This window comes from Salmo salar, chromosome ssa17 (assembly GCF_905237065.1).
Source record: "Salmo salar chromosome ssa17, Ssal_v3.1, whole genome shotgun sequence".
Lineage (NCBI taxonomy): Eukaryota > Metazoa > Chordata > Actinopteri > Salmoniformes > Salmonidae > Salmo > Salmo salar.
In genome coordinates, this window is record NC_059458.1 from 21,977,883 (window position 1) to 22,001,865 (window position 23,983).

General features: G+C 47.8%; 1 protein-coding gene and 1 long non-coding RNA gene across 2 annotated transcripts; both read left to right on the forward strand.

Annotated features, from left to right (window-relative positions):
• Positions 1–981: 981 nt before the first annotated feature.
• Positions 982–23,289, forward strand: LOC106574628 (eukaryotic translation initiation factor 5B). The gene is made up of 22 exons (XM_045699006.1): positions 982–1,134; positions 4,211–4,333; positions 4,489–4,555; positions 6,439–7,282; positions 7,796–8,016; positions 8,114–8,363; positions 8,465–8,551; positions 8,689–8,760; positions 8,868–9,169; positions 9,256–9,474; positions 11,483–11,550; positions 11,637–11,778; positions 12,031–12,162; positions 12,636–12,818; positions 13,184–13,345; positions 15,634–15,765; positions 16,448–16,579; positions 16,705–16,781; positions 16,906–17,070; positions 21,508–21,646; positions 21,759–21,920; positions 22,149–23,289. The coding sequence occupies exons 1-22, from the start codon at positions 1,100–1,102 to the stop codon at positions 22,254–22,256; spliced, it is 3,822 nt and encodes a 1,273-aa protein (XP_045554962.1). The 5' UTR covers positions 982–1,099; the 3' UTR covers positions 22,257–23,289.
• On the forward strand, positions 19,902–20,684 carry LOC123728171 (uncharacterized). Its single transcript, XR_006760016.1, has 3 exons — positions 19,902–19,913; positions 20,292–20,543; positions 20,604–20,684. It is a non-coding gene; the product is annotated as an uncharacterized lncRNA (long non-coding RNA).
• Positions 23,290–23,983: the final 694 nt, after the last annotated feature.

The following is a 23,983-nucleotide window of genomic DNA, read 5'->3' on the forward strand; positions in this document are numbered from 1 at the left end:
TATATATATTTACATTGCACTCCACGAGGAGCCTGCCTGTACGCGAATGCAGTAAGAAGCCAAGGTAAATTGCTAGCTAGCATTAAACTTATTTTATAAAAAACAATCAATCAATCAATCATAATCACTAGTTAACTACACATGGTTGATGATATTACTAGCTTATCTAGCCTGTCCTGCGTTGCATATAATCGCTTAGGTACACGTTGCTCCAACGTGTACCTAACCATAAACATCAATGCCTTTCTTAAAATCAATACACAGAAGTATATATTTTTAAACCTGCATATTTAGCTAAAAGAAATCCAGGTTAGCAGGCAATATTAACCAGGTGAAATTGTGTCACTTCTCTTGCGTTCATTGCACGCAGTCAGGGTATATGCAACAGTTTGGGCCACCTGGCTCGTTGCGAACTAATTTGCCAGAATTGTACGTAATTATGACATAACATTGAAGGTTGTGCAATGTAACAGGAATATTTAGACTTATGGATGCGTTAGATAAAATACAGTTCTGTATTTCACTGAAAGAATAAACGTGATAGTTTCCGGATTCGACCATATTAATGACCTAAGGCTCGTATTTCTGTGTGTTTATTATATTATAATTAAGTCTATGATTTGATAGAGCAGTCTGACTGAGCGGTGGTAGGCACCAGCAGGCTCATAAGCATTCATTCAAACAGCACTTTCGTGCAATGCTTCAAGCATTGTGCTGTTTATGACTTCAAGTGTTGGACCAGTAACTGAAAGGTTATTAGTTTGAATAGCTGAACCGACAAGGTGAAAAATCTGTCGATGTACCCTTGAGCAAGGTACTTAACCCTAATTTGCCCCTGGGATGCCGTACTACTGGCTAACCCTGTAAAACAACGCATTTATTTGCACCTGTCACAACAATAATAATAATAATAATAATGTGTTACTCCATTATACCTGCGCATTTTGCGCAGTGAAGATGCCCTTCACTTCAGTACAGGCAATAGAAAACGCTCTGCAACTGCGCAGGATGTGTGACAAACCCCCATTGGACTAACCATATGTGCTGTATCGGCGAACAACGAGGCTGAACATTGTGGATAAAAATAAAAACAAGGAGAATGGGGAAGAAACAGAAAAAGTCAGGCGATGACAGGTACATGATAGTGTGGCCCGTATGTCATACGAGTTGAGAAAGTTGTGATGTATGCAACAGACTTCTATGAATATAGCTAGCTAACGCTAGTCGTACAGTCTGGGCTGGCTAGCATTAGCATGATAGTGAAGCCATGAGTTTCATGTGGCGGCAGATTGCTTTGGCTAGGCCTCCTGTCTCGGGCTTATTACTAAGCTAACGTTATCCTCGCGCTCTTGTTTTCTACCTTTCATATTGACAATGAATTAACCAATTTATATCTCGTATAAACATACTTGATGCTGAACAACAGAGGCACGAAACCTATTATTCTCGCTATTAGTTAGCATATGTTATGCAGCTACATTGGCATCCTACTACCAACTAGCTAGCTAGCTAGCCAGGCTCCATGCAGTCACGTTCTAAAGTTCATTTCCATTAGCTCGTCAGCTATCTAACTTAGCTAGCTTGCTCGCCCACTAATAGGGAAACGCAGATAACTAGCTATATATGATGCAATTATAGGAGGACATTGTCAGCGAACTATTGCTGAATCTTTGAGTCACTGACAACACAAGTGAGGACCTCCAGCCTGGCTATGCCCCATGCCTGCAACATCATCCCTTTTCATTGTGCTGTCAGAAAGGGCCCTCATTCATTGTCCCAACTGTCGCCTCTATGGCTTGAGTATCCATCCAATGGCTGTGTCCCCGTGTGAGTAAACACGGTCATTTGCGATTGATACCCCAGTTAGAGATTTGTTGTTGTCCTCAGTTTGGGGTGGGGGGGGCTTCAGAATAAAGCAGTATATTGATCTCAATGACTAGAATATATATATATATTTATTATTATTATTTCCATTGCCAAGTATTAGGCATTAAGACCAATGTTGTTCATAAATTATGATACATTCCTGAATAGAGATGTCAATTGACACTGACTCACGTCTCATTACGACATAGCCCAACAATGGATGCTTGTCTGCCAAGTGCACAAATCTACACTCACTCCTTGTAGTAGGCACTCTTATCCACCCTTTGTAAGTCATGACCAGGTGTCTACTTTTGACTGTGGGAATGAGCCTTGACAGATAATAGACAGAGAGACAGTAGGCTAAGTGTTGTGCTGGCTTGGTGGCGGCAGCTGCCATTTAAGTTGATTATTGAGGCATATATATTGACTGACCTGCCGTGATGGTGAGCTCTCACCCCTTGTACTGTATACTGCTGATCTGCAGCCTGCTCCTGCTCCAGTCAACTCTGCTGTGAGGTCAAGATGATACCAGGCCAGGGCAAAAGATGGCGCAAAACAGCAATGGCGGAAGGATATTAAAGCTTCATTAACTATGGTCCTCTTTGTTCCCCATAACCAACAACTATTACAGGTCTGGTCCAGAAACAACCACTAGCCCCTAACCCTAAAGGCACTTGTATATAAGCAATATTCATAGTACAGGTAAATAAGTGAAAGGAATAACATTGATTGAACAGGATAACTCCATCAACATCCTGTCTATCAGCTGCTTCTTCATGATTTCATTACCCAGAGGCAAGGGTGTGTGCACTGTGTGTTTTACCCGGGGTTGGTCCCTGTTCATTCTAACATAGAGGTGCTTTCCACTGCTGATGCAACAGGCATGCAAGGAGGCTCGCCTCACCCTCTGTATAAAGTCTGAGGCTGAGCAGACATAGGGCTTTTAGTCTCAAAGATCCATGTGCTGCTTCAGGTAAGGTTGTTGTGGTTGGATTGTGGATGGTTACTAGTTGAGATGATCATAATGGTCATTACAGGTTAGGGACTGAAGTTGTTTGTCTTTCATGTTTGGTTTTCATCTTCACCCGTCTGACATAAGACTGAAGGTCTAGAATTAGTTATTGCATTTTTTGGACTGAAGGCGTAACAGTGTCAAGTGTGCAGCTGCCATTCAGGTGGAGGTGCTGTTCTTGTTAGATGCACACTTCCCACTGTCAGGGTTGATTTGTGGCCACCAGCGAGTCATTTTAGGACCGCAGTAAATCCTTCAAATCTGTCAACATTTTCTGTTGACAGAATTTTTAGTGTCCTGTGACTGACTGGGTCTGTCTTTGTCGGACTGACTAACTGGGTCTGTCTTTGTCGGACGGACTGACTGACTGGCTCTGTCTTTGTCGGACTGACTGACTGGGTCTGTCTTTTTGTCGGACTGGATATGAAAATCACATTTGCGTGAAATGTGCTAATTTAATCAAGGCTGCAAATATTTGAAATCCCACACATTCATTGCTAGTTTGTATCATTTTGCTGCTAACACGGAACCCAAACCGGCTGCACGCGTGCGCCATCGTGCATAAATGTATTTTGTCCCCCCACACCAAACGCGATCACGACACGAAGGTTAAAATATCAAAACAAACTCTGAACCAATTATATTAATTTGTGGACAGGTCGAAAAGCATTAAACATTTATGGCAATTTAGCTAGCTAGCTTGCACTTGCTAGCTAATTTGTCCTTTTTAGCTAGCTTGCTGTTGCTAGCTAATTTGTTCTGGGATGTAAATATTGAGTTGTTATTTTACCTGAAATGCACAAGGTTCTCTACTCCGCCAATTAATCCACACATATAACGACCAACCGAATCGTTTCTAGTCATCTCTCCTCCTTCCAGGCTTTTTCTTCTCTTGACTTTATATTGAGATTGGCAACTTTCATAAATTAGGTACATTACCGCCATTGACCTTGTTCGTCTTTCAGTCATCCATGTGGGTATAACCAATGAGGAGATGGCACGTGGGTACCTGCTTCTATAAACCAATGAGGAGATAGGAGAGGCAGGAGTTGCAGCGTGATCTGCGTCAGAAATAGAATTGACTTCTATTTTAGCCCTTGGCAACGCAGACGCTCGTTGGCGCAATAATTTAATATCATAGATTTCTACATTTATTTTCGCAGCGCACGCAACGCGAGCGGTGTAGTCAGCCTGTAAGCCTGCATTTTTTTGTAACATAACATATGGCAGAAATCTGCATGGAGAAGCATGTGGTTCCCAGCTATGCTTGATAATGCTGTCTTTTACCATGTGTAATGTGCATCATATGTGATTTGCATGACTTTGTTTCAGTGCCAAAGACGATGGCATCGACCTTGACGCCCTAGCAGCAGAAATCGAAGGAGCGGGAGCCTCCAAGGAGCAAGGTAAAGGAAAGGCCAAGAAGAAGAAAGACAAAAAGAAAGACGATTTTGAGTAAGTCTTTATTTCTCTCTCTTCGACAGTAATGAACGCTCCATTTTAAAATAACTATGGAAATAAGAACCAACTGTTGGACGGAAATATTTCTACACTTGCCTTGGACTTTGCAGCCTACTGTGTATTGATCATAATGTTTTGATCTTTAACAGTGAAGACGACATCCTGAAGGAGCTGGAGGAACTCTCTCTTGAAACCACAGGAGCTAAAGGCAGCAAGGTGAAGTGTAGCCCAATGCTAATCTGCATATGTAATGACCTTATACCAGGCTATAGCCCAATGCTAATCTGCATATGTAATGACCTTATACCAGGCTATAGCCCAATGCTAATCTACATATGTTCTGACCTTATACCAGGCTATAGCCCAATGCTAATCTGCATATGTAATGACCTTATACCAGGCTATAGCCCAATGCTAATCTTCATATGTAATGATCCTATACCAGGCTGTAGCCCAATGCTAATCTGCATATGTAATGACCTTAAACCAGGCTGTAGCCCAATGCTAATCTGCATATGTAATGACCTTATACCAGGCTGTAGCCAAATGCTAATCTGCATATGTAATGACCCTGTACCAGGCTGTAGCCCAATGCTAATCTGCATATGTAATGACCCTATATGAGGCTATAGCCCAATGCTAATCTGCATATATAATTACCTTATACTAGGCTATAACAGGGTTTCTGTTAGCCAGTAAAAGCTGGCTTCAATTATTTTTTTTTGAAAAGCTGATAAATTAAATTGGCACCGGGAGAAGGAAAAAGATCCCATTTCGAAATAATGTCTTTTAGCCTATTAATTGACGGAAATACCAATTGATGTAAATACATTTGACCGTTCATGCTTATTCTGTCTATGGGTTAATTTGCATAATTTAGTGTAATTAAATTGCTGCTTGTGTATATTCGTTATGTATCTTAATCACATGTGCACAGCATACAGATACAGAGCCTTTGAGCAGGAAAATCTGCCAGACAGAGCTTTTATAAGCCCAATCATTGCACAACAATTGTAAATGCAATCGTGTGTTAAAGACATTTTTGTGGCCACGATTAAAAATACCTGCTATTTTTTTTATTTCTGTACTGGTAATTGAAGTGTGCTTCCCATTCGTCATTCAAATGCACAGGCAACGGAAGGCAGGCTCAGCGCTTCACACACCACTTTGCAATGAGCTGGAGGCAGTATGCATTTTGAAAACGTATAGCTACTTCATTGTTTGAAACCTCAATGTTTTACTACATATTATGAGGCGTGTTTTACCTTGCTTCAAAACGTTTCTACTATGGGGGACAGTAGATTGACAGGCTCATGCACAGCAATAAGGCTAGGGGAAGCTAAGGTTTCCCTAAGTAAATTTTATTGAATTGCCAAAATGATATAGCCTAATTAGCCTACTCCTGTCTATACAGAAATAAATAAAATCATTCAAAATAGGCTACTAAGCAGGATTTGACCACAGAGCATCATTAGCTTCCCCTAGCCTTAAAAAATTAAATAAGTTGTTTTAAATCCCGTTGCCTACCGTTGGAAGGAAAGGCAGCGCACGGAATTTGGGCGGCACACGTGGCAAATACCAAATAGATTATTGTTGAGTTATGATTGTCAATGAAAAGAGGCCCAGCCAGGCATATCGGAATATTTCAAAATTAAATCTTGGGAAAGCATAGTTTGGAACGAAGCATGGCTATTGCTGTAAAGAGAAGACAATGAAAATACTCTTAGCTGTAAATTCTCAACTCAATTGAGCGAACAACAGTAGGCCTCTAGGCTATCTTATTGGCACCAGCAGAGAGCATCGGCCGTATCCCCGTTGAGTGCGCATTGCTCATATTCACTCTTTATCATTGTCGGGTCAGTGTCACTTAAAAGTTAGTTTTTGGACTATAATTTCCTCCTCCATGACCCTGCACCAGGCTATAGCCCAATGCTAATATACATATGTAATGACCCTGCACCAGGCTATAGCCCAATGCTAATATACATATGTAATGACCCTGCACCAGGCTATAGCCAAATGCTAATATGCATATGTAATGACCCTGTCTGGCGAAGCACATGCTTCTATGGAGTACTCATCACTTCCGCAATCCACAGAAACCAGACGCCACAGACGAGCCGGAGAGCGCCGCCGAGCCCCCGCCGCCCACCAAAGCGGAGAAGAAGAAGACGCGGAAGGGCAAGCGAGCCAGCCTGGAGGATGACGACGGGGATGACGAAGAGGTTTCGGGTACGGGTGACGTGGAAAACGGAGACAAGCAGAAGGACAAGAAGACGTCTGCTGCCCCCGCTGCTGCTGCTGCTGCTGGCTCAGACTCGGAGGACGACGCCTCACGGACCCGGAGGAAACCCAAGGCAGGGAAGAAGGGAGGTCGCAAGGAGGCCTCGGACGAGGAAGAGGAGGATGACGATGGAGGTGCGAGGAAAGGTGAGGGGGGAGGGGAGGATGATTCAGATGATGACGACTCGGTGGACGCGTCGCAGGCCGGAAAGAAAGGCAAGAAGAAGAAGGGCAAAGCCAAGGCAGACAGTGAAGAAGAGGAAGAGGAGGAGGGAACCTTCAAGATGAAGACGGCAGCTCAGAAGAAGGCAGAGAAGAAGGAGAGAGACCGCAAGAAGAAAGAGGAGGACAGGGCTAAGCTGAAGAAGCAGAAGGAGAAGGAGGAGGAGAAAGAGGGGAGTATTGAGGTTGCAGCAGTGCCTAAGAAAGAGAAAGAGGTAGTGAAGAAGAGTGAGCAAGCGGCGGCCCCAGCAGTGGCCCCAACCCCAGCAGTGGCCCCAACCCCAGCAGTGGCCCCAACCCCAGCAGCGGCCCCAACCCCAGCAGCGGCCCCAACCCCAGCAGCGGCCCCAACCCCAGCAGCAGAGACGGAGGCAGCAGCAGAGACGGAGGCAGCAGCAGAGATTGAAGATCAGGAAGGGGCTGATCCTCAAGGAGAGGGTGAGATTTACAATTGGTTTATATTGTATCCATTCCACAGCCTAAATGGCAACAGTTTACAATGAGTTGCCCACATGCCATGTAGGAACTACTTTGGTTTTAAGAATTTGTAAATGCGTATCTGTACCCATTAGCTGCTGATGAGGTGCTTGAAGCAATTAATGGTAAGGGAAGGAAACAAACAGATTTCTGTTTCAGGGTAGCTTGTTACATGCCTTAATTTAGCTGGACCCCAGGGTGAGCAGCTAATGGGGATCCATAATACATACTAATACACGTGTTAATGTGTAGTTGCATGCAGTTACAATAGTAGAAGTCTACTCATCTTAACTCTGTACCCATTAGCTGCCGATGCGGTGGTGGAAACAATGCATGAACCCAATGGTAATGTTTTCAAAGTAGTTCAAAGTGGCGTTACTGTGTAGTTAAATGCAATTAGTCCAAAATGTAGAAATAGCTTGTACAGTTACTGTGCTATGACCGATTTCTGTCTGGGGTTTTGTGTTACTTCAGAAGAGGAAGGGGGAGACAAGAAGGGCAAGAAAGACAAGAAGAAGAAGAAGGGGGACAAGGAGAAGGAGAAAGAAGAGAAGAAGAAGGGTCCCAGCAAGGCCACGGTAAAGGCCATGCAGGAGGCTCTGGCTCGCATGAAGGAGGAAGAGGAGCGCGCCAAGAAGGAGGAAGAGGAGAACCTGCGTCGCCTGGAAGAGCAGGAGGCTCAGAGACTGGAGCAGGTTAAGCGCGCACACACACACTGTGTATACACACACACACACACACACACACACACTGACCTCTTACCAACTGACCTCTTCAATGTAACACCTACAGGAGCGTCTGGAACAGGAGCGCAAGGAGAAGAAGAAACAGAAGGAGAAAGAGAGGAAGGAGAGGCTGAAGAAGGAGGGCAAACTGCTGACCAAAGCCCAGAAAGAGGCCCGGGCCAGGGCTGAGGCCACACTTGAACTCCTGAAGGCCCAGGGTATTGAAGTGCCATCCAAAGACGACTCAGTGCCAAAGAAGAAGCCAGTGTACGGAGACAAGAGGAAAAAGAAGCCCCAACAAGCACAGACCCCTGAAGGTAACAGCCTCTTCCAATCCACGTCAAATACATGTCCAACTGCAAAATCACCTGTCTATTTGTTTGTGCCTCATCCCTCATTCCTCCTCTTCCCCGGTCAGAGATCTCAGAGGTCATGTCTCCCACGTCGGAGACAGCAGAGCCAATCATCTCACCGATGGAGGTGGAAACTCCCAAAGTAGCAGCAGGTAAAATGGACCATAGATCTTGGAGACGGAGCCTTCCTTCATGTCCTCCGCTTGTTGTCCAGATCTGGGTGTAACGCCAGACAACTTTCATTGCCTCAGTCGCATTTTGTGTCATGTCTTCCTGTCCCTCCCCCCAGAGGTAGAGCAGAAAGCTGAGTCTGCAGTTGATGACTGGGAGGCTATCGCTGAGACCATCGATCGGGACAAAGGTAGGACAGGACAGACTTCGGGTTTTAGCGATATGGCACTCTCCCAAAGGCTTGGTGGAATTGTCTCGGTGCTTACACCTCACATAACGTCTCTTCTCCCTCTACAGAGCTGAAGACGGTCCACATTGAGGTGAAGCCAGAGACACCAAAGCAGCCCCAACAGAAACCCTCGTCACAGCCGGAGGAAGAGGAGGACGACGACGAGGAAGAGGACGAGGAAGAGGATGACGAAGAGGAGGAGAGTGAGGAGGAGGAGGAGAAGGAGAGTCAGCCTCACACACCGCAGCAGGCCCCAGCCACTAAGAGGAAGGGAGGGAAGGAGAGCTCAGAGTCCAGTAGTGACAGCGACTCAGATGACGACCGCACTAAAGAGGAGCGGATCTACGACAAGGCCAAGAAGCGTATTGAGGTAGTCTCTCACAAACACACATCCTATCAACATTGTTAAACGGTAGAGAAGTGTAATGTTGTTCCCTCTGTGCTCCTCCTGTGTAGAAACGGCGAGCAGAGAACATAAAGAACATAAACCTGGACAAGCTCCGCTCCCCCGTCGTCTGTGTACTGGGCCACGTAGACACAGGCAAGACCAAGATCCTGGACAAGCTGAGGCATACACACGTACAGGACGGAGAGGCAGGAGGGATCACCCAGCAGATCGGAGCCACTAACGTACCGCTGGAGGCCATCGTAGAGCAGACCAAGATGGTGAAGAACGTGAGTACTGCTGCGCCTCTCCCTTCAGCTCAGACCCAGTCATACACTGAACAGTGACTGTACACTGAGTGTACAAAACATTAGGAACACCTTCCTAATATTGAGTTGCACCCCCTTTTGCCCTCAGAACAGTCTCAGTTTGTCGTGGCATGGACTCTACAGTGTCAAAAGCGTTCCACAGGAATGCTGGCCAATGTTGACTCCTATGTTTCACAGCTGTCTTGTTGGCTGTATGGCCATTGGGTGGTGGACCATTCTTGATACACACAGGAAACTGTTGAATGTGAAAAACACTGCAGCGTTGCAGTTCTTGACTCAAACCGGTGCTCCTGACACCTACTACCATACCCCATTCAAAGGCAGTTAAATCTTTTGTCTGGCCCATCCACCCTCTGAATGGCACACGTACACAATCCATGTCTCAAGGCTTAAAAATCCTTCTTACATCTAGATGTGCCGCTAGCGGAACGCCTCGCCAATATCCAATGATAGAGCGTAGCGCGAATTACAAACTCCTCAAAAATCCCAAAACTTCAATTTTTCAAACATGACTATTTTACACAATTTTTAAAGACAAGACTCTCCTTTATCTAACCACATTGTCTGATTTCAAAAAGGCTTTACAACGAAAGCAATACATTAGATTATGTCAGCAGAGTACCCAGCCAGAAATAATCACACACCCATTTTTCAAGCTAGCATATAATGTCACAAAAACCAAAACCACAGCTAAATGCAGCACTAACCTTTGATGATCTTCATCAGATGACAATCCTAGGACATTATGTTATACAATACATGCATGTTTTGTTCAATCAAGTTCATATTTATATCAAAAACCAGCTTTTTACATTAGCATGTGACGTTCAGAACTAGCACACCCACCGAAAACTTCCGGTGAATTTACTAAATTACTGACGATAAACGTTCACAAAAAACATAACAATTATTTTAAGAATTATAGATACAGAACTCCTTTATGCAATCGCGGTGTCCGATTTTAAAATAGCTTTTCGGTGAAAGCACATTTTTCAATATTCTGAGTAGATAGCCCGGCCATCATGGCTAGCTATTTTGACACCCACCAAGTTTGGCACTCACCAAACTCAGATTTACTATAAGAAAAATTGGATTACCTTTGCTGTTCTTCGTCAGAATGCACTCCCAGGACACCCAATGTTGTTTTGGTTCCAAATAATCCATAGTTATATCCAAATAGCTCAGTTTTGTTCTTGCGTTCAAGACACTATCCGAAGGGTGACGCGCCGGCGCGTATCGTGACAAAAAAAATCAAAATATTCCATTACCGTACTTCGAAGCATGTCAAATGCTGTTTAAAATCAGACCGGGAGACCTTGTTTTCGTTCAAACATGGAGTCTTCACATGCACGCGCGGCCCCGTGTCATTGTTCTCAGAACGACCACTTTCCAAAACCCCTACTGTTTTTCGCCCAGGGACTGCAGAGTCATCATTCCCCGTTCTGGCGCCTTCTGAGAGCCTATGGGAGCCTTAGAAAATGTCACGTTACAGCAGAGATCCTCTGTTTTCGATAAAGAGGCTATAGAATGCCAAGAAATGGTCAGAGGGCACTTCCTGTATGGAATCTTCTCAGGTTTTGGCCTGCCATATGAGTTCTGTTATACTCACAGACACCATTCAAACAGTTTTAGAAACTTTAGGGCGTTTTCTATCCAAATCAAACAAGTATATGCATATTCAAGTTTCTGGGCAGGAGTAATAACCAGATTAAGTCGGGTACGTTTTTTATCCGGCCGTGAAAATACTGCCCCCTATCCTAAACAGGTTAAACTGTTTCCTCCCCTTCATCTACATTGATTGAAGTGGATTTAACAAGTGACATCAATAAGGGATCAAAGCTTTCACCTGGTCAGTCTGTCATGGAAAGACAGACTAATATTTTGTACACTCAGTGTATGTATGTCATTGGATTTGAATAGATAGTTGGTGTTTAATGGATCTTTAATCATTTCATTGTTTCCTCTTCAGTTCAACAACGAGGCCATTAAAATCCCAGGAATGCTGATTATCGACACCCCAGGCCACGAGTCTTTCAGGTAAACCCTCATTCAGAAAAATGTGTGTCCACTGCCCTAAATGTGTTGATCTGACTGCATCTCGCTCCATCTCTCTGTGTGTCCAGTAACCTGAGGAACCGGGGAAGCTCTCTGTGTGACATAGCCATCCTGGTGGTGGACATCATGCACGGCCTGGAGCCTCAGACCCTGGAGTCCATCAACCTGCTCAAGGAGAAGAAGTGTCCCTTCATTGTAGCACTTAACAAGGTCAGTCTGTCTGGTCAGACATGCTCATAGCTTACCTCTGGGATAGACGGATGGATGGATGTCTAGTAGAGGACTGGCATGTATTAAAGGCACTCAATGGCCCACAATTCACTGGGAATAAAGCTACCAGATTACATTAGCTTGCGGAAGTCTTTTTTTGTTGTTGCACAAGTAGTTAATTGGTTGCCCATCCATGTGACATGATGTGTATTTTTGTCCCTTCTATTCGTTCCATTTCTATGTCTACTCCAGATTGACCGTCTGTACGACTGGAAGAAGAGTCCGGACACAGACGTGGTGGCCACACTGAAGAAGCAGAAGAAGAACACCAAGGATGAGTTTGACGAGAGGGCCAAAGCTGTCATCGTGGAGTTCGCCCAGCAGGTCACTAACTATATGAACAGAGGAGGGGGGAAAGAGATTTGGAGTTGACAGCACTTTTCACTATTGCGATGCACCTATTGTGTGAACCCTGAGTGACCCTGCACCTTAGAGACTGTTGTCTTATGTACATAGACATGGAACACTAGTCACTTTAATGATGTTTACCTACTGTTTTACCCACTTCATATGTATATACTGTATTGTAGTCAAGACTCATCCAATATAACTACTGCTGTACACACCTTTTCTATTGATATACTGTCTATACACACTATTATACGTATGTATATATATATTGATTTACCGGGCTCTGACATTGCTCGTTCTGATATTTCTTCATTTCATTCATATGTTATTGTGTTAGACATGACTTCAATGGTAGAGCGAGAAACATAAGCGTTTCACTGCATCATAACATCTACAAATCTGCGTATGCGACCAATGAACTTTGATTTGATTGTGTATTCGTACAGGGTCTGAACGCAGCCCTCTTCCATGAGAACAAGGACCCTAGGACCTTTGTGTCTCTGGTGCCCACGTCGGCCCACTCCGGGGACGGCATGGGCAACCTGATCGCTCTGCTGGTGGAGCTCACCCAGACCATGCTGGCACGACGCCTGGCACACTGCGATGAGCTCAGGGCTCAGGTCATGGAGGTGAGGGACAATTACTATATTACTGTCACAGTTTATGGGGACGAGGAAGAATAATCCTCCCTGTTGTTGTCACGGTTAGATTGCTGTTATTTTAGGGTCATTTCCGTTACACCAGTCGCACTACCGTTGCGTCAGTGTCATTACCGTGACATTGGTGTCATTGCCGTTACATTGGTGCATTGCCGTTGCGTCAGTGTCATTACTGTTGCGTCAGTTTCATTACCGTGACATTGGTGTCATTGCCGTTACATTGGTGTCATTACTGTTGCGTCAGTGTCATTACTGTTGCGTCAGTGTCATTACCGTTGCGTAATCTAACACTTAATGTTGTATTAAAGTCAACATGTGTCCCTGTCTGTCCTCAGGTGAAGGCCCTGCCTGGTATGGGCACCACGATAGACGTGATCCTGATCAACGGGGTTCTCCGGGAGGGCATGACTGTCATCGTCCCGGGGGTGGAGGGACCCATCGTCACCCAGATCAGGGGGCTGCTGCTGCCTCCACCCATGAAGGAGCTCAGGGTCAAGGTATGGAGGAAATGTTTGTTGGACCTTTCTTTATTAAAGTGCACTTGTAGGAGCAGCAAACAGTTATGACCTGATTTCAACAGGAATGTCATGCTGTCCATGACTTGGCTAGGGGTTAATCCTAACTTCCACGTCTCATTTTCACTAAATAATTCACTGATGTCAATGGCAGCAGGTAGCCTAGCAGTTAGAGCATTGGGCCAGTAACCGAAAAGTCGCTGGTTGGAATACCCAAACCGACAACGTGTAAAATCTGTCTGTGCCTTTGAGCAAGGGGCGCTGTACTACTATGGCTGACCCTGTAAAACAACACATTTCACTGCACTTATCTGGTGTATGTGACAATAAAACCTTTTTTGGCCCCATAATGATGATGTGTGTAGTGTTAATGAATGATCTGACCCCCTGTCCTCTTTAGAACCAGTAGGTAGTATTAATGAAGGATCTGACCCCCTGTCCTCTTTAGAACCAGTAGGTAGTATTAATGAATGATCTGACCCCCTGTCCTCTTTAGAACCAGTAGGTAGTATTAATGAAGGATCTGACCCCCTGTCCTCTTTAGAACCAGTAGGTAGTATTAATGAAGGATCTGACCCCCTGTCCTCTTTAGAACCAGTAGGTAGTATTAATGAAGGATCTGACCCCCTGTCCTCTTTAGAACCAGTAGGTAGTATTAATGAAGGATCTGACCCCCTGTCCTCTTTAGAACCAGTAGGTAGTATTAATGAAGGATCTGACCCCCTGTCCTCTTTAGAACCAGTAGGTAGTATTAATGAAGGATCTGACCCCTGTCCTCTTTAGAACCAGTAGGTAGTATTAATGAAGGATCTGACCCCCTGTCCTCTTTAGAACCAGTAGGTAGTATTAATGAAGGATCTGACCCCCTGTCCTCTTTAGAACCAGTAGGTAGTATTAATGAATGATCTGACCCCCTGTCCTCTTTAGAACCAGTAGGTAGTATTAATGAAGGATCTGACCCCCTGTCCTCTTTAGAACCAGTAGGTAGTATTAATGAAGGATCTGACCCCCTGTCCTCTTTAGAACCAGTAGGTAGTATTAATGAAGGATCTGACCCCCTGTCCTCTTTAGAACCAGTAGGTAGTATTAATGAAGGATCTGACCCCCTGTCCTCTTTAGAACCAGTAGGTAGTATTAATGAAGGATCTGACCCCCTGTCCTCTTTAGAACCAGTAGGTAGTATTAATGAAGGATCTGACCCCCTGTCCTCTTTAGAACCAGTAGGTAGTATTAATGAAGGATCTGACCCCCTGTCCTCTTTAGAACCAGTAGGTAGTATTAATGAAGGATCTGACCCCCTGTCCTCTTTAGAACCAGTAGGTAGTATTAATGAAGGATCTGACCCCCTGTCCTCTTTAGAACCAGTAGGTAGTATTAATGAAGGATCTGACCCCTGTCCTCTTTAGAACCAGTAGGTAGTATTAATGAAGGATCTGACCCCCTGTCCTCTTTAGAACCAGTAGGTAGTATTAATGAAGGATCTGACCCCCTGTCCTCTTTAGAACCAGTAGGTAGTGTTAATGAATTATCTGAACCCCTGTCCTCTTTAGAACCAGTAGGTAGTGTTAATGAATGATCTGACCCCCTGTCCTCTTTAGAACCAGTAGGTAGTATTAATGAAGGATCTGACCCCCTGTCCTCTTTAGAACCAGTAGGTAGTATTAATGAAGGATCTGACCCCCTGTCCTCTTTAGAACCAGTAGGTAGTATTAATGAAGGATCTGACCCCCTGTCCTCTTTAGAACCAGTAGGTAGTATTAATGAAGGATCTGACCCCCTGTCCTCTTTAGAACCAGTAGGTAGTATTAATGAAGGATCTGACCCCCTGTCCTCTTTAGAACCAGTAGGTAGTATTAATGAAGGATCTGACCCCCTGTCCTCTTTAGAACCAGTAGGTAGTATTAATGAAGGATCTGACCCCCTGTCCTCTTTAGAACCAGTAGGTAGTATTAATGAAGGATCTGACCCCCTGTCCTCTTTAGAACCAGTAGGAAGTATTAATGAAGGATCTGACCCCCTGTCCTCTTTAGAACCAGTAGGAAGTATTAATGAATTATCTGAACCCCTGTCCTCTTTAGAACCAGTAGGTAGTATTAATGAAGGATCTGACCCCCTGTCCTCTTTAGAACCAGTAGGTAGTATTAATGAAGGATCTGACCCCCTGTCCTCTTTAGAACCAGTAGGTAGTATTAATGAAGGATCTGACCCCCTGTCCTCTTTAGAACCAGTAGGTAGTATTAATGAATTATCTGAACCCCTGTCCTCTTTAGAACCAGTATGAGAAGCATAAGGAGGTGTGTACGGCCCAGGGAGTGAAGATCCTGGGGAAAGACCTGGAGAAGACCCTGGCAGGGCTCCCCCTGCTGGTGGCCCACAAGGAGGACGAGGTGGCCGTGCTCAGGGTGAGACTGGCACATTTAAGCAATAAGGCCCGAGGGGGTGTGGTATATGGCCAATTTACCATGGCTAAGGGCTGTTCTTAAGCACGACGCAACGCAGAGTGCCTGGATATAGCCCTTAGCCGTGGTATATTGGCAATATACCAGAAACCCTTGAGGTGTCTTATTGCTATTATAAACTAGTTACCAACATAATAAGAACAGTAAAAATAAATGTTTTGTCATACCCTGGGTATATGGTCTGATATACCACAGCTTTCGGCCAATCAGCATTCAGGGCTCGAACCACCCAGTTTATAATGTACTGTATATCAGAGGTTCTTAAAAATGTTCAGCTCGAGAAGCAAATCGTCCTCCAACGACCCAAATTAAGAAGAAATAGTGTGGGATTATAGATGTATTCTCATAATTCGCGACCCACTTGGAACCCGACCCATAGTTGAAGAAACCCTGCTGTGTATGATAACAGGGCTGTGTCTCAATAGTGTTAGACTGGATCCCTCTGCCACCTACGGCTACATGTCAATAGTTATGAATGGCTCCCAGCTTCCTCTCCTTGTCTTTTTTTCCATCTCTGAGTTAGTTACTAGTGTACACACACACACACACACACACACACACACACACACACACACACACACACACACGGTGTATTGAGATCCTCTGCGTTGTGATCCCCCTACAGGATGAGCTGGTGCGGGAGCTGAAACAGACGCTGAACTCCATCAAGCTGGAGGAGAAGGGTGTGTACGTCCAGGCCTCCACTCTCGGATCCCTGGAAGCCTTGCTCGAGTTCCTACGAGTGTCCAAAGTGCCTGTGAGTATCACCCACATACACACACACACACACACACACACACACACACACACACCGTATCAAACTAAAATAGAGTAATGAGATAATGTGCTGTAATGTTCATGTTTTTCCGTCTCCTCCAACAGTACGCTGGCATCAACATCGGTCCAGTCCACAAGAAAGACGTGATGAAAGCTTCCACTATGCTGGAGCATGACCCACAGTGTGTCACCTCTTCTCTCCTTCCTATACCCTGTCATACATTTGTTTGATTGGTTACTGTCGCAGCGTAATTAACCCTGTCTGTGTAAACTGGACAATAACAAATCGATGCTGTTCTGTTGTAGGTATGCAACGATCCTGGCGTTTGATGTGAAGGTGGAGAGGGACTCTCAGGAGATGGCTGATAGTCTGGGGGTCAGGGTGTTCAGCGCTGAGATCATCTACCACCTGTTTGATGCCTTCACCAAGTACAGAGAGGACTACAAGAAGGCCAAGCAGGACGAGTTCAAGTATGTGAACACACACACACACACACACACACACACACACACACACACACACACTACATGATACCAACCATAACTTTGTTTTGATGTCATAGGCCATAGCACAAGTGATCCACACTCAGCCCATTGTAAGGCTACACCTGTCCTGCTTGGGCTAGGTTTCCAGACAGGACAGTAGGCGTGGGGTATGCCTGGGCTAGGTTTCCAGACAGGACAGTAGGCGTGGGGTATGCCTGGGCTAGGTTTCCAGGCAGGACAGTAGGCGTGGGGTATGCCTGGGCTAGGTTTCCAGACAGGACAGTAGGCGTGGGGTATGCCTGGGCTAGGTTTCCAGACAGGACAGTAGGCGTGGGGTATGCCTGGGCTAGGTTTCCAGACAGGACAGTAGGCGTGGGGTATGCCTGGGCTAGGTTTCCAGACAGGACAGTAGGCGTGGGGTATGCTTGGGCTAGGTTTCCAGACAGGACAGTAGGCGTGGGGTATGCCTGGGCTAGGTTTCCAGGCAGGACAGTAGGCGTGGGGTATGCTTGGGCTAGGTTTCCAGGCAGGACAGTAGGCGTGGGGTATGCCTGGGCTAGGTTTCCAGACAGGACAGTAGGCGTGGGGTATGCCTGGGCTAGGTTTCCAGACAGGACAGTAGGCGTGGGGTATGCCTGGGCTAGGTTTCCAGGCAGGACAGTAGGCGTGGGGTATGCCTGGGCTAGGTTTCCAGGCAGGACAGTAGGCGTGGGGTATGCTTGGGCTAGGTTTCCAGACAGGACAGTAGGCGTGGGGTATGCCTGGGCTAGGTTTCCAGGCAGGACAGTAGGCGTGGGGTATGCCTGGGCTAGGTTTCCAGACAGGACAGTAGGCGTGGGGTATGCCTGGGCTAGGTTTCCAGGCAGGACAGTAGGCGTGGGGTATGCCTGGGCTAGGTTTCCAGACAGGACAGTAGGCGTGGGGTATGCCTGGGCTAGGTTTCCAGGCAGGACAGTAGGCGTGGGGTATGCCTGGGCTAGGTTTCCAGACAGGACAGTAGGCGTGGGGTATGCCTGGGCTAGGTTTCCAGACAGGACAGTAGGCGTGGGGTATGCCTGGGCTAGGTTTCCAGGCAGGACAGTAGGCGTGGGGTATGCCTGGGCTAGGTTTCCAGACAGGACAGTAGGCGTGGGGTATGCCTGGGCTAGGTTTCCAGGCAGGACAGTAGGCGTGGGGTATGCTTGGGCTAGGTTTCCAGACAGGACAGTAGGCGTGGGGTATGCCTGGGCTAGGTTTCCAGACAGGACAGTAGGCGTGGGGTATGCCTGGGCTAGGTTTCCAGACAGGACAGTAGGTGTGGGGTATGCTTGGGCTAGGTTTCCAGGCAGGACAGTAGGCGTGGGGTATGCCTGGGCTAGGTTTCCAGACAGGACAGTAGGCGTGGGGTATGCCTGGGCTAGGTTTCCAGGCAGGACAGTAGGTGTGGGGTATGCTTGGGCTAGGTTTCCAGGCAGGACAGTAGGTGTGGGGTATGCCTGGGCTAGGTTTCCAGACAGGACAGTAGGCGTGGGGTATGCCTGGGCTAGGTTTCCAGACAGGACAGTAGGCGTGGGGTATGCCTGGGCTAGGTTTCCAGACAGGACAGTAGGCGTGGGGTATGCCTGGGCTAGGTTTCCAGGCAGGACAGTAGGTGTGGGGTATGCCTGGGCTAGGTTTCCAGACAGGACAGTAGGCGTGGGGTATGCCTGGGCTAGGTTTCCAGGCAGGACAGTAGGTGTGGGGTATGCCTGGGCTAGGTTTCCAGACAGGACAGTAGGCGTGGGGTATGCCTGGGCTAGGTTTCCAGGCAGGACAGTAGGCGTGGGGTATGCCTGGGCTAGGTTTCCAGACAGGACAGTAGGCGTGGGGTATGCCTGGGCTAGGTTTCCAGGCAGGACAGTAGGCGTGGGGTATGCCCGGTTCAGGTTTCCAGACAGGACAGTAGGCGTGGGGTATGCCTGGGCTAGGTTTCCAGACAGGACAGTAGGCGTGGGGTATGCCTGGGCTAGGTTTCCAGACAGGACAGTAGGCGTGGGGTATGCCTGGGCTAGGTTTCCAGGCAGGACAGTAGGCGTGGGGTATGCCTGGGCTAGGTTTCCAGGCAGGACAGTAGGCGTGGGGTATGCCTGGGCTAGGTTTCCAGGCAGGACAGTAGGCGTGGGGTATGCCTGGGCTAGGTTTCCAGGCAGGACAGTAGGCGTGGGGTATGCCTGGGCTAGGTTTCCAGACAGGACAGTAGGCGTGGGGTATGCCTGGGCTAGGTTTCCAGACAGGACAGTAGGCGTGGGGTATGCCTGGGCTAGGTTTCCAGACAGGACAGTAGGCGTGGGGTATGCCTGGGCTAGGTTTCCAGACAGGACAGTAGGCGTGGGGTATGCCTGGGCTAGGTTTCCAGGCAGGACAGTAGGCGTGGGGTATGCCTGGGCTAGGTTTCCAGGCAGGACAGTAGGCGTGGGGTATGCCTGGGCTAGGTTTCCAGACAGGACAGTAGGCGTGGGGTATGCCTGGGCTAGGTTTCCAGGCAGGACAGTAGGCGTGGGGTATGCCTGGGCTAGGTTTCCAGGCAGGACAGTAGGCGTGGGGTATGCCTGGGCTAGGTTTCCAGGCAGGACAGTAGGCGTGGGGTATGCCTGGGCTAGGATTCCAGGCAGGACAGTAGGCGTGGGGTATGCCTGGGCTAGGTTTCCAGGCAGGACAGTAGGCGTGGGGTATGCCTGGGCTAGGTTTCCAGGCAGGACAGTAGGCGTGGGGTATGCCTGGGCTAGGTTTCCAGGCAGGACAGTAGGCGTGGGGTATGCCTGGGCTAGGTTTCCAGGCAGGACAGTAGGCGTGGGGTATGCCTGGGCTAGGTTTCCAGACAGGACAGTAGGCGTGGGGTATGCCTGGGCTAGGTTTCCAGGCAGGACAGTAGGCGTGGGGTATGCCTGGGCTAGGTTTCCAGGCAGGACAGTAGGCGTGGGGTATGCCTGGGCTAGGTTTCCAGACAGGACAGTAGGCGTGGGGTATGCCTGGGCTAGGTTTCCAGGCAGGACAGTAGGCGTGGGGTATGCTTGGGCTAGGTTTCCAGACAGGACAGTAGGCGTGGGGTATGCCTGGGCTAGGTTTCCAGGCAGGACAGTAGGCGTGGGGTATGCCTGGGCTAGGTTTCCAGGCAGGACAGTAGGCGTGGGGTATGCTTGGGCTAGGTTTCCAGGCAGGACAGTAGGCGTGGGGTATGCCCGGTTCAGGTTTCCAGACAGGACAGTAGGCGTGGGGTATGCCTGGGCTAGGTTTCCAGACAGGACAGTAGGCGTGGGGTATGCCTGGGCTAGGTTTCCAGGCAGGACAGTAGGCGTGGGGTATGCCTGGGCTAGGTTTCCAGGCAGGACAGTAGGCGTGGGGTATGCCCGGTTCAGGTTTCCAGACAGGACAGTAGGCGTGGGGTATGCCTGGGCTAGGTTTCCAGACAGGACAGTAGGCGTGGGGTATGCCTGGGCTAGGTTTCCAGGCAGGACAGGGTTTCCAGACAGGACAGTAGGCGTGGGGTATGCCCGGTTCAGGTTTCCAGACAGGACAGTAGGCGTGGGGTATGCCTGGGCTAGGTTTCCAGGCAGGACAGTAGGTGTGGGGTATGCCTGGGCTAGGTTTCCAGACAGGACAGTAGGCGTGGGTTATGCCTGGGCTAGGTTTCCAGGCAGGACAGTAGGCGTGGGGTATGCCTGGGCTAGGTTTCCAGGCAGGACAGTAGGCGTGGGGTATGCCTGGGCTAGGTTTCCAGGCAGGACAGTAGGCGTGGGGTATGCCTGGGCTAGGTTTCCAGGCAGGACAGTAGGCGTGGGGTATGCCCGGTTCAGGTTTCCAGACAGGACAGTAGGCGTGGGGTATGCCTGGGCTAGGTTTCCAGACAGGACAGTAGGCGTGGGGTATGCCTGGGCTAGGTTTCCAGGCAGGACAGTAGGCGTGGGGTATGCCTGGGCTAGGTTTCCAGGCAGGACAGTAGGCGTGGGGTATGCCTGGGCTAGGTTTCCAGGCAGGACAGTAGGCGTGGGGTATGCCCGGTTCAGGTTTCCAGACAGGACAGTAGGCGTGGGGTATGCCTGGGCTAGGTTTCCAGACAGGACAGTAGGTGTGGGGTATGCCTGGGCTAGGTTTCCAGACAGGACAGTAGGCGTGGGGTATGCCTGGGCTAGGTTTCCAGGCAGGACAGTAGGCGTGGGGTATGCCTGGGCTAGGTTTCCAGGCAGGACAGTAGGCGTGGGGTATGCCTGGGCTAGGTTTCCAGACAGGACAGTAGGCGTGGGGTATGCCTGGGCTAGGTTTCCAGGCAGGACAGTAGGCGTGGGGTATGCCTGGGCTAGGTTTCCAGACAGGACAGTAGGCGTGGGGTATGCCCGGTTCAGGTTTCCAGACAGGACAGTAGGTTTGTGGTGTAGTAACAGTTGTTTTCTCTGTCATTCTCCACAGACACATTGCTGTGTTCCCCACTAAGCTGAAGATCCTGCCTCAGTTCATCTTCAACTCTAGAGACCCCATAGTCATGGGAGTCAACGTGGAGGCTGGGGTCCTCAGACAGGGAACCCCACTCTGTGTGCCCAGCAAGGGGGTGAGTGTGTGTGTATGTGTAGAGTGCAGTGTGTGTTTGTGGGACCTGTTTCTATCTTGGTAGGACATAGAAACGTGTAATATTATTATCTCACTGATTTCCTCCCTGTCAGTTTGTGGACATTGGCATCGTGACCAGCATTGAGATCAACCACAAGATGGTGGACAGTGCCAAGAAGGGCCAGGAGATCTGTATAAAGATCGAACCGATCCCCGGAGAGGCACCCAAGATGTTCGGCCGACACTTTGAGGCCACCGACATCCTCGTCAGCAAGGTACAGTCACAGAGAGGAAAAAGGCAACACTTTTCTTTGCAATGTTCAAATTACCGTGTGGTGGGTTTTCAGGTCAATACAGGGTATCAGGTGTAAGTACTCACTGTTACATTGTACTGACAGGTACCCAAACTCTAACAACATTGGGTTCTGTACTAGAACTAGTGGACCATAATGAGAACAGGGAGACTTAGGAGTTCTGAATGTGGTTTTTTGTTTGTTCTCCAGATCACCAGAGCGTCCATCGATGCCCTGAAGAACTGGTTCAGAGACGAGATGGGCAAATCTGACTGGCAGCTCATCATGGAGCTCAAGAAGACTTTTGAAATCATCTGAACGGAAGAACGGATACACACCTTCATGTCTTCAGGCGGCCGCAGCACACTTACACACACACCACTGATCATGTGACACCTGATCAAACACACACACACACACACACACACACACTTGTTCATCACACCCACGTATACATACATTCATAAATGGTGGGAGCAGTGCGGTGTCCCACTTTCCCCCTCTCCCCCATCCCCTCCCCTCTGGTGGGTGGGGGAGTGTATTTTTAGAGGGGAAAACAGTGTTTTTCTGTGAGAAACCAAACTATTTCCTGCTGTTGTTAACAGTGACAGTTTAGACAGCATCGACACACACACTATTCCAACGTGCCTGTTGTTTGGAATCATCTTGAGTGTTGTTTTTCATTTTGCCGCTCTCTCTCACTCTCCACATCCGTCTGCTGCTGGAGTCCTGCCCCCTGTAATCCCTCTGGTGTTCAGGCTGGGGTGAGACAGGAGAGGGGGCGAGTGGGAGTGAAGAAAGCTGGGTCAGGCATCACCGGAACCACAGATCTACAGAATTCAGCAAACTGGGTTTGACAAGTTTCCGTGGGCGCCATGTTGGCACCGGAAGTCGCAAGGAGAATGACATTCCACTGAGAATGCAAATGAGAAGCTTATTGTTTTGACACGTTGGTTGCCAACACGGAGGCTAGTTTGCTGAACTCTTTATATCTATCACGGATCAAGGGGAGCTGTGCGCCAAAGGCCTGAGCCAATTAGAAGAGGGGAGAGGGGAGGCATTCTTACCAGAAGTTTTAGACGTCTGAATAATACGACCTTGTCAGTGTTTTCTCTTTTCTTGAATGCAGTTATTTTATGGTCCTTTTAAAAAGCCCCTCCCTCTCTGACATCACCACCACCCATCACCAGCCCCCCCTGTCAGCGCAGTTCGACTGGTGCCTACGGATGTTTTTTACCATGAATGAACTAGGTGACAAAATAGGCGGTCCCTCTCCTCTATACTTGAGTTCAAAATGTAAAAGATAATAACAAATCTACATCAATAAAGACCTATTTATAGAAGTCGCAAACTCTGCCCCCTCTGCCTCCTTGTATATTTTGGATAATGGTATGAATGGAATATGCATTGAATTCAATTCTATGAAAAATACATATGAAGTTGGTTTCATATGCTGTTATTAGGGAGGTCGAGTTCCCCTGGTTTCATATGCTGTTATTAGTAAGGTCGAGTTCCCCTGGTTTCATATGCTGTTATTAGGGAGGTCGAGTTCCCCTGGTTTCATATGCTGTTATTAGGGAGGTCCAGTTCCCCTGGTTTCATATGCTGTTATTAGGGAGGTCGAGTTCCCCTGGTTTCATATGCTGTTATTAGTGAGGTCGAGTTCCCCTGGTTTCATATGCTGTTATTAGTGAGGTCGAGTTCCCCTGGTTTCATATGCTGTTATTAGTGAGGTCGAGTTCCCCTGGTTTCATATGCTGTTATTAGTGAGGTCGAGTTCCCCTGGTTTCATATGCTGTTATTAGGGAGGTCGAGTTCCCCTGGTTTCATATGCTGTTATTAGGGAGGTCGAGTTCCCCTGGTTTCATATGCTGTTATTAGGGAGGTCCAGTTCCCCTGGTTTCATATGCTGTTATTAGGGAGGTCCAGTTCCCCTGGTTTCATATGCTGTTATTAGGGAGGTCCAGTTCCCCTGGTTTCATATGCTGTTATTAGGGAGGTCGAGTTCCCCTGGTTTCATATGCTGTTATTAGGGAGGTCGAGTT

What these genes read in the sequence shown, in the direction of transcription:
- LOC106574628 (XM_045699006.1), top strand. Translation starts at nt 1,100, where the DNA reads ATGGGGAAGAAACAGAAAAAGTCAGGCGATGACAG. An exon ending in AAAAAGAAAGACGATTTTGA is followed by an intron (nt 4,334 to 4,488) that starts GTAAGTCTTTAT and finishes GATCTTTAACAG; the next exon opens with TGAAGACGACATCCTGAAGG. An exon ending in CAGGAGCTAAAGGCAGCAAG is followed by an intron (nt 4,556 to 6,438) that starts GTGAAGTGTAGC and finishes CGCAATCCACAG; the next exon opens with AAACCAGACGCCACAGACGA.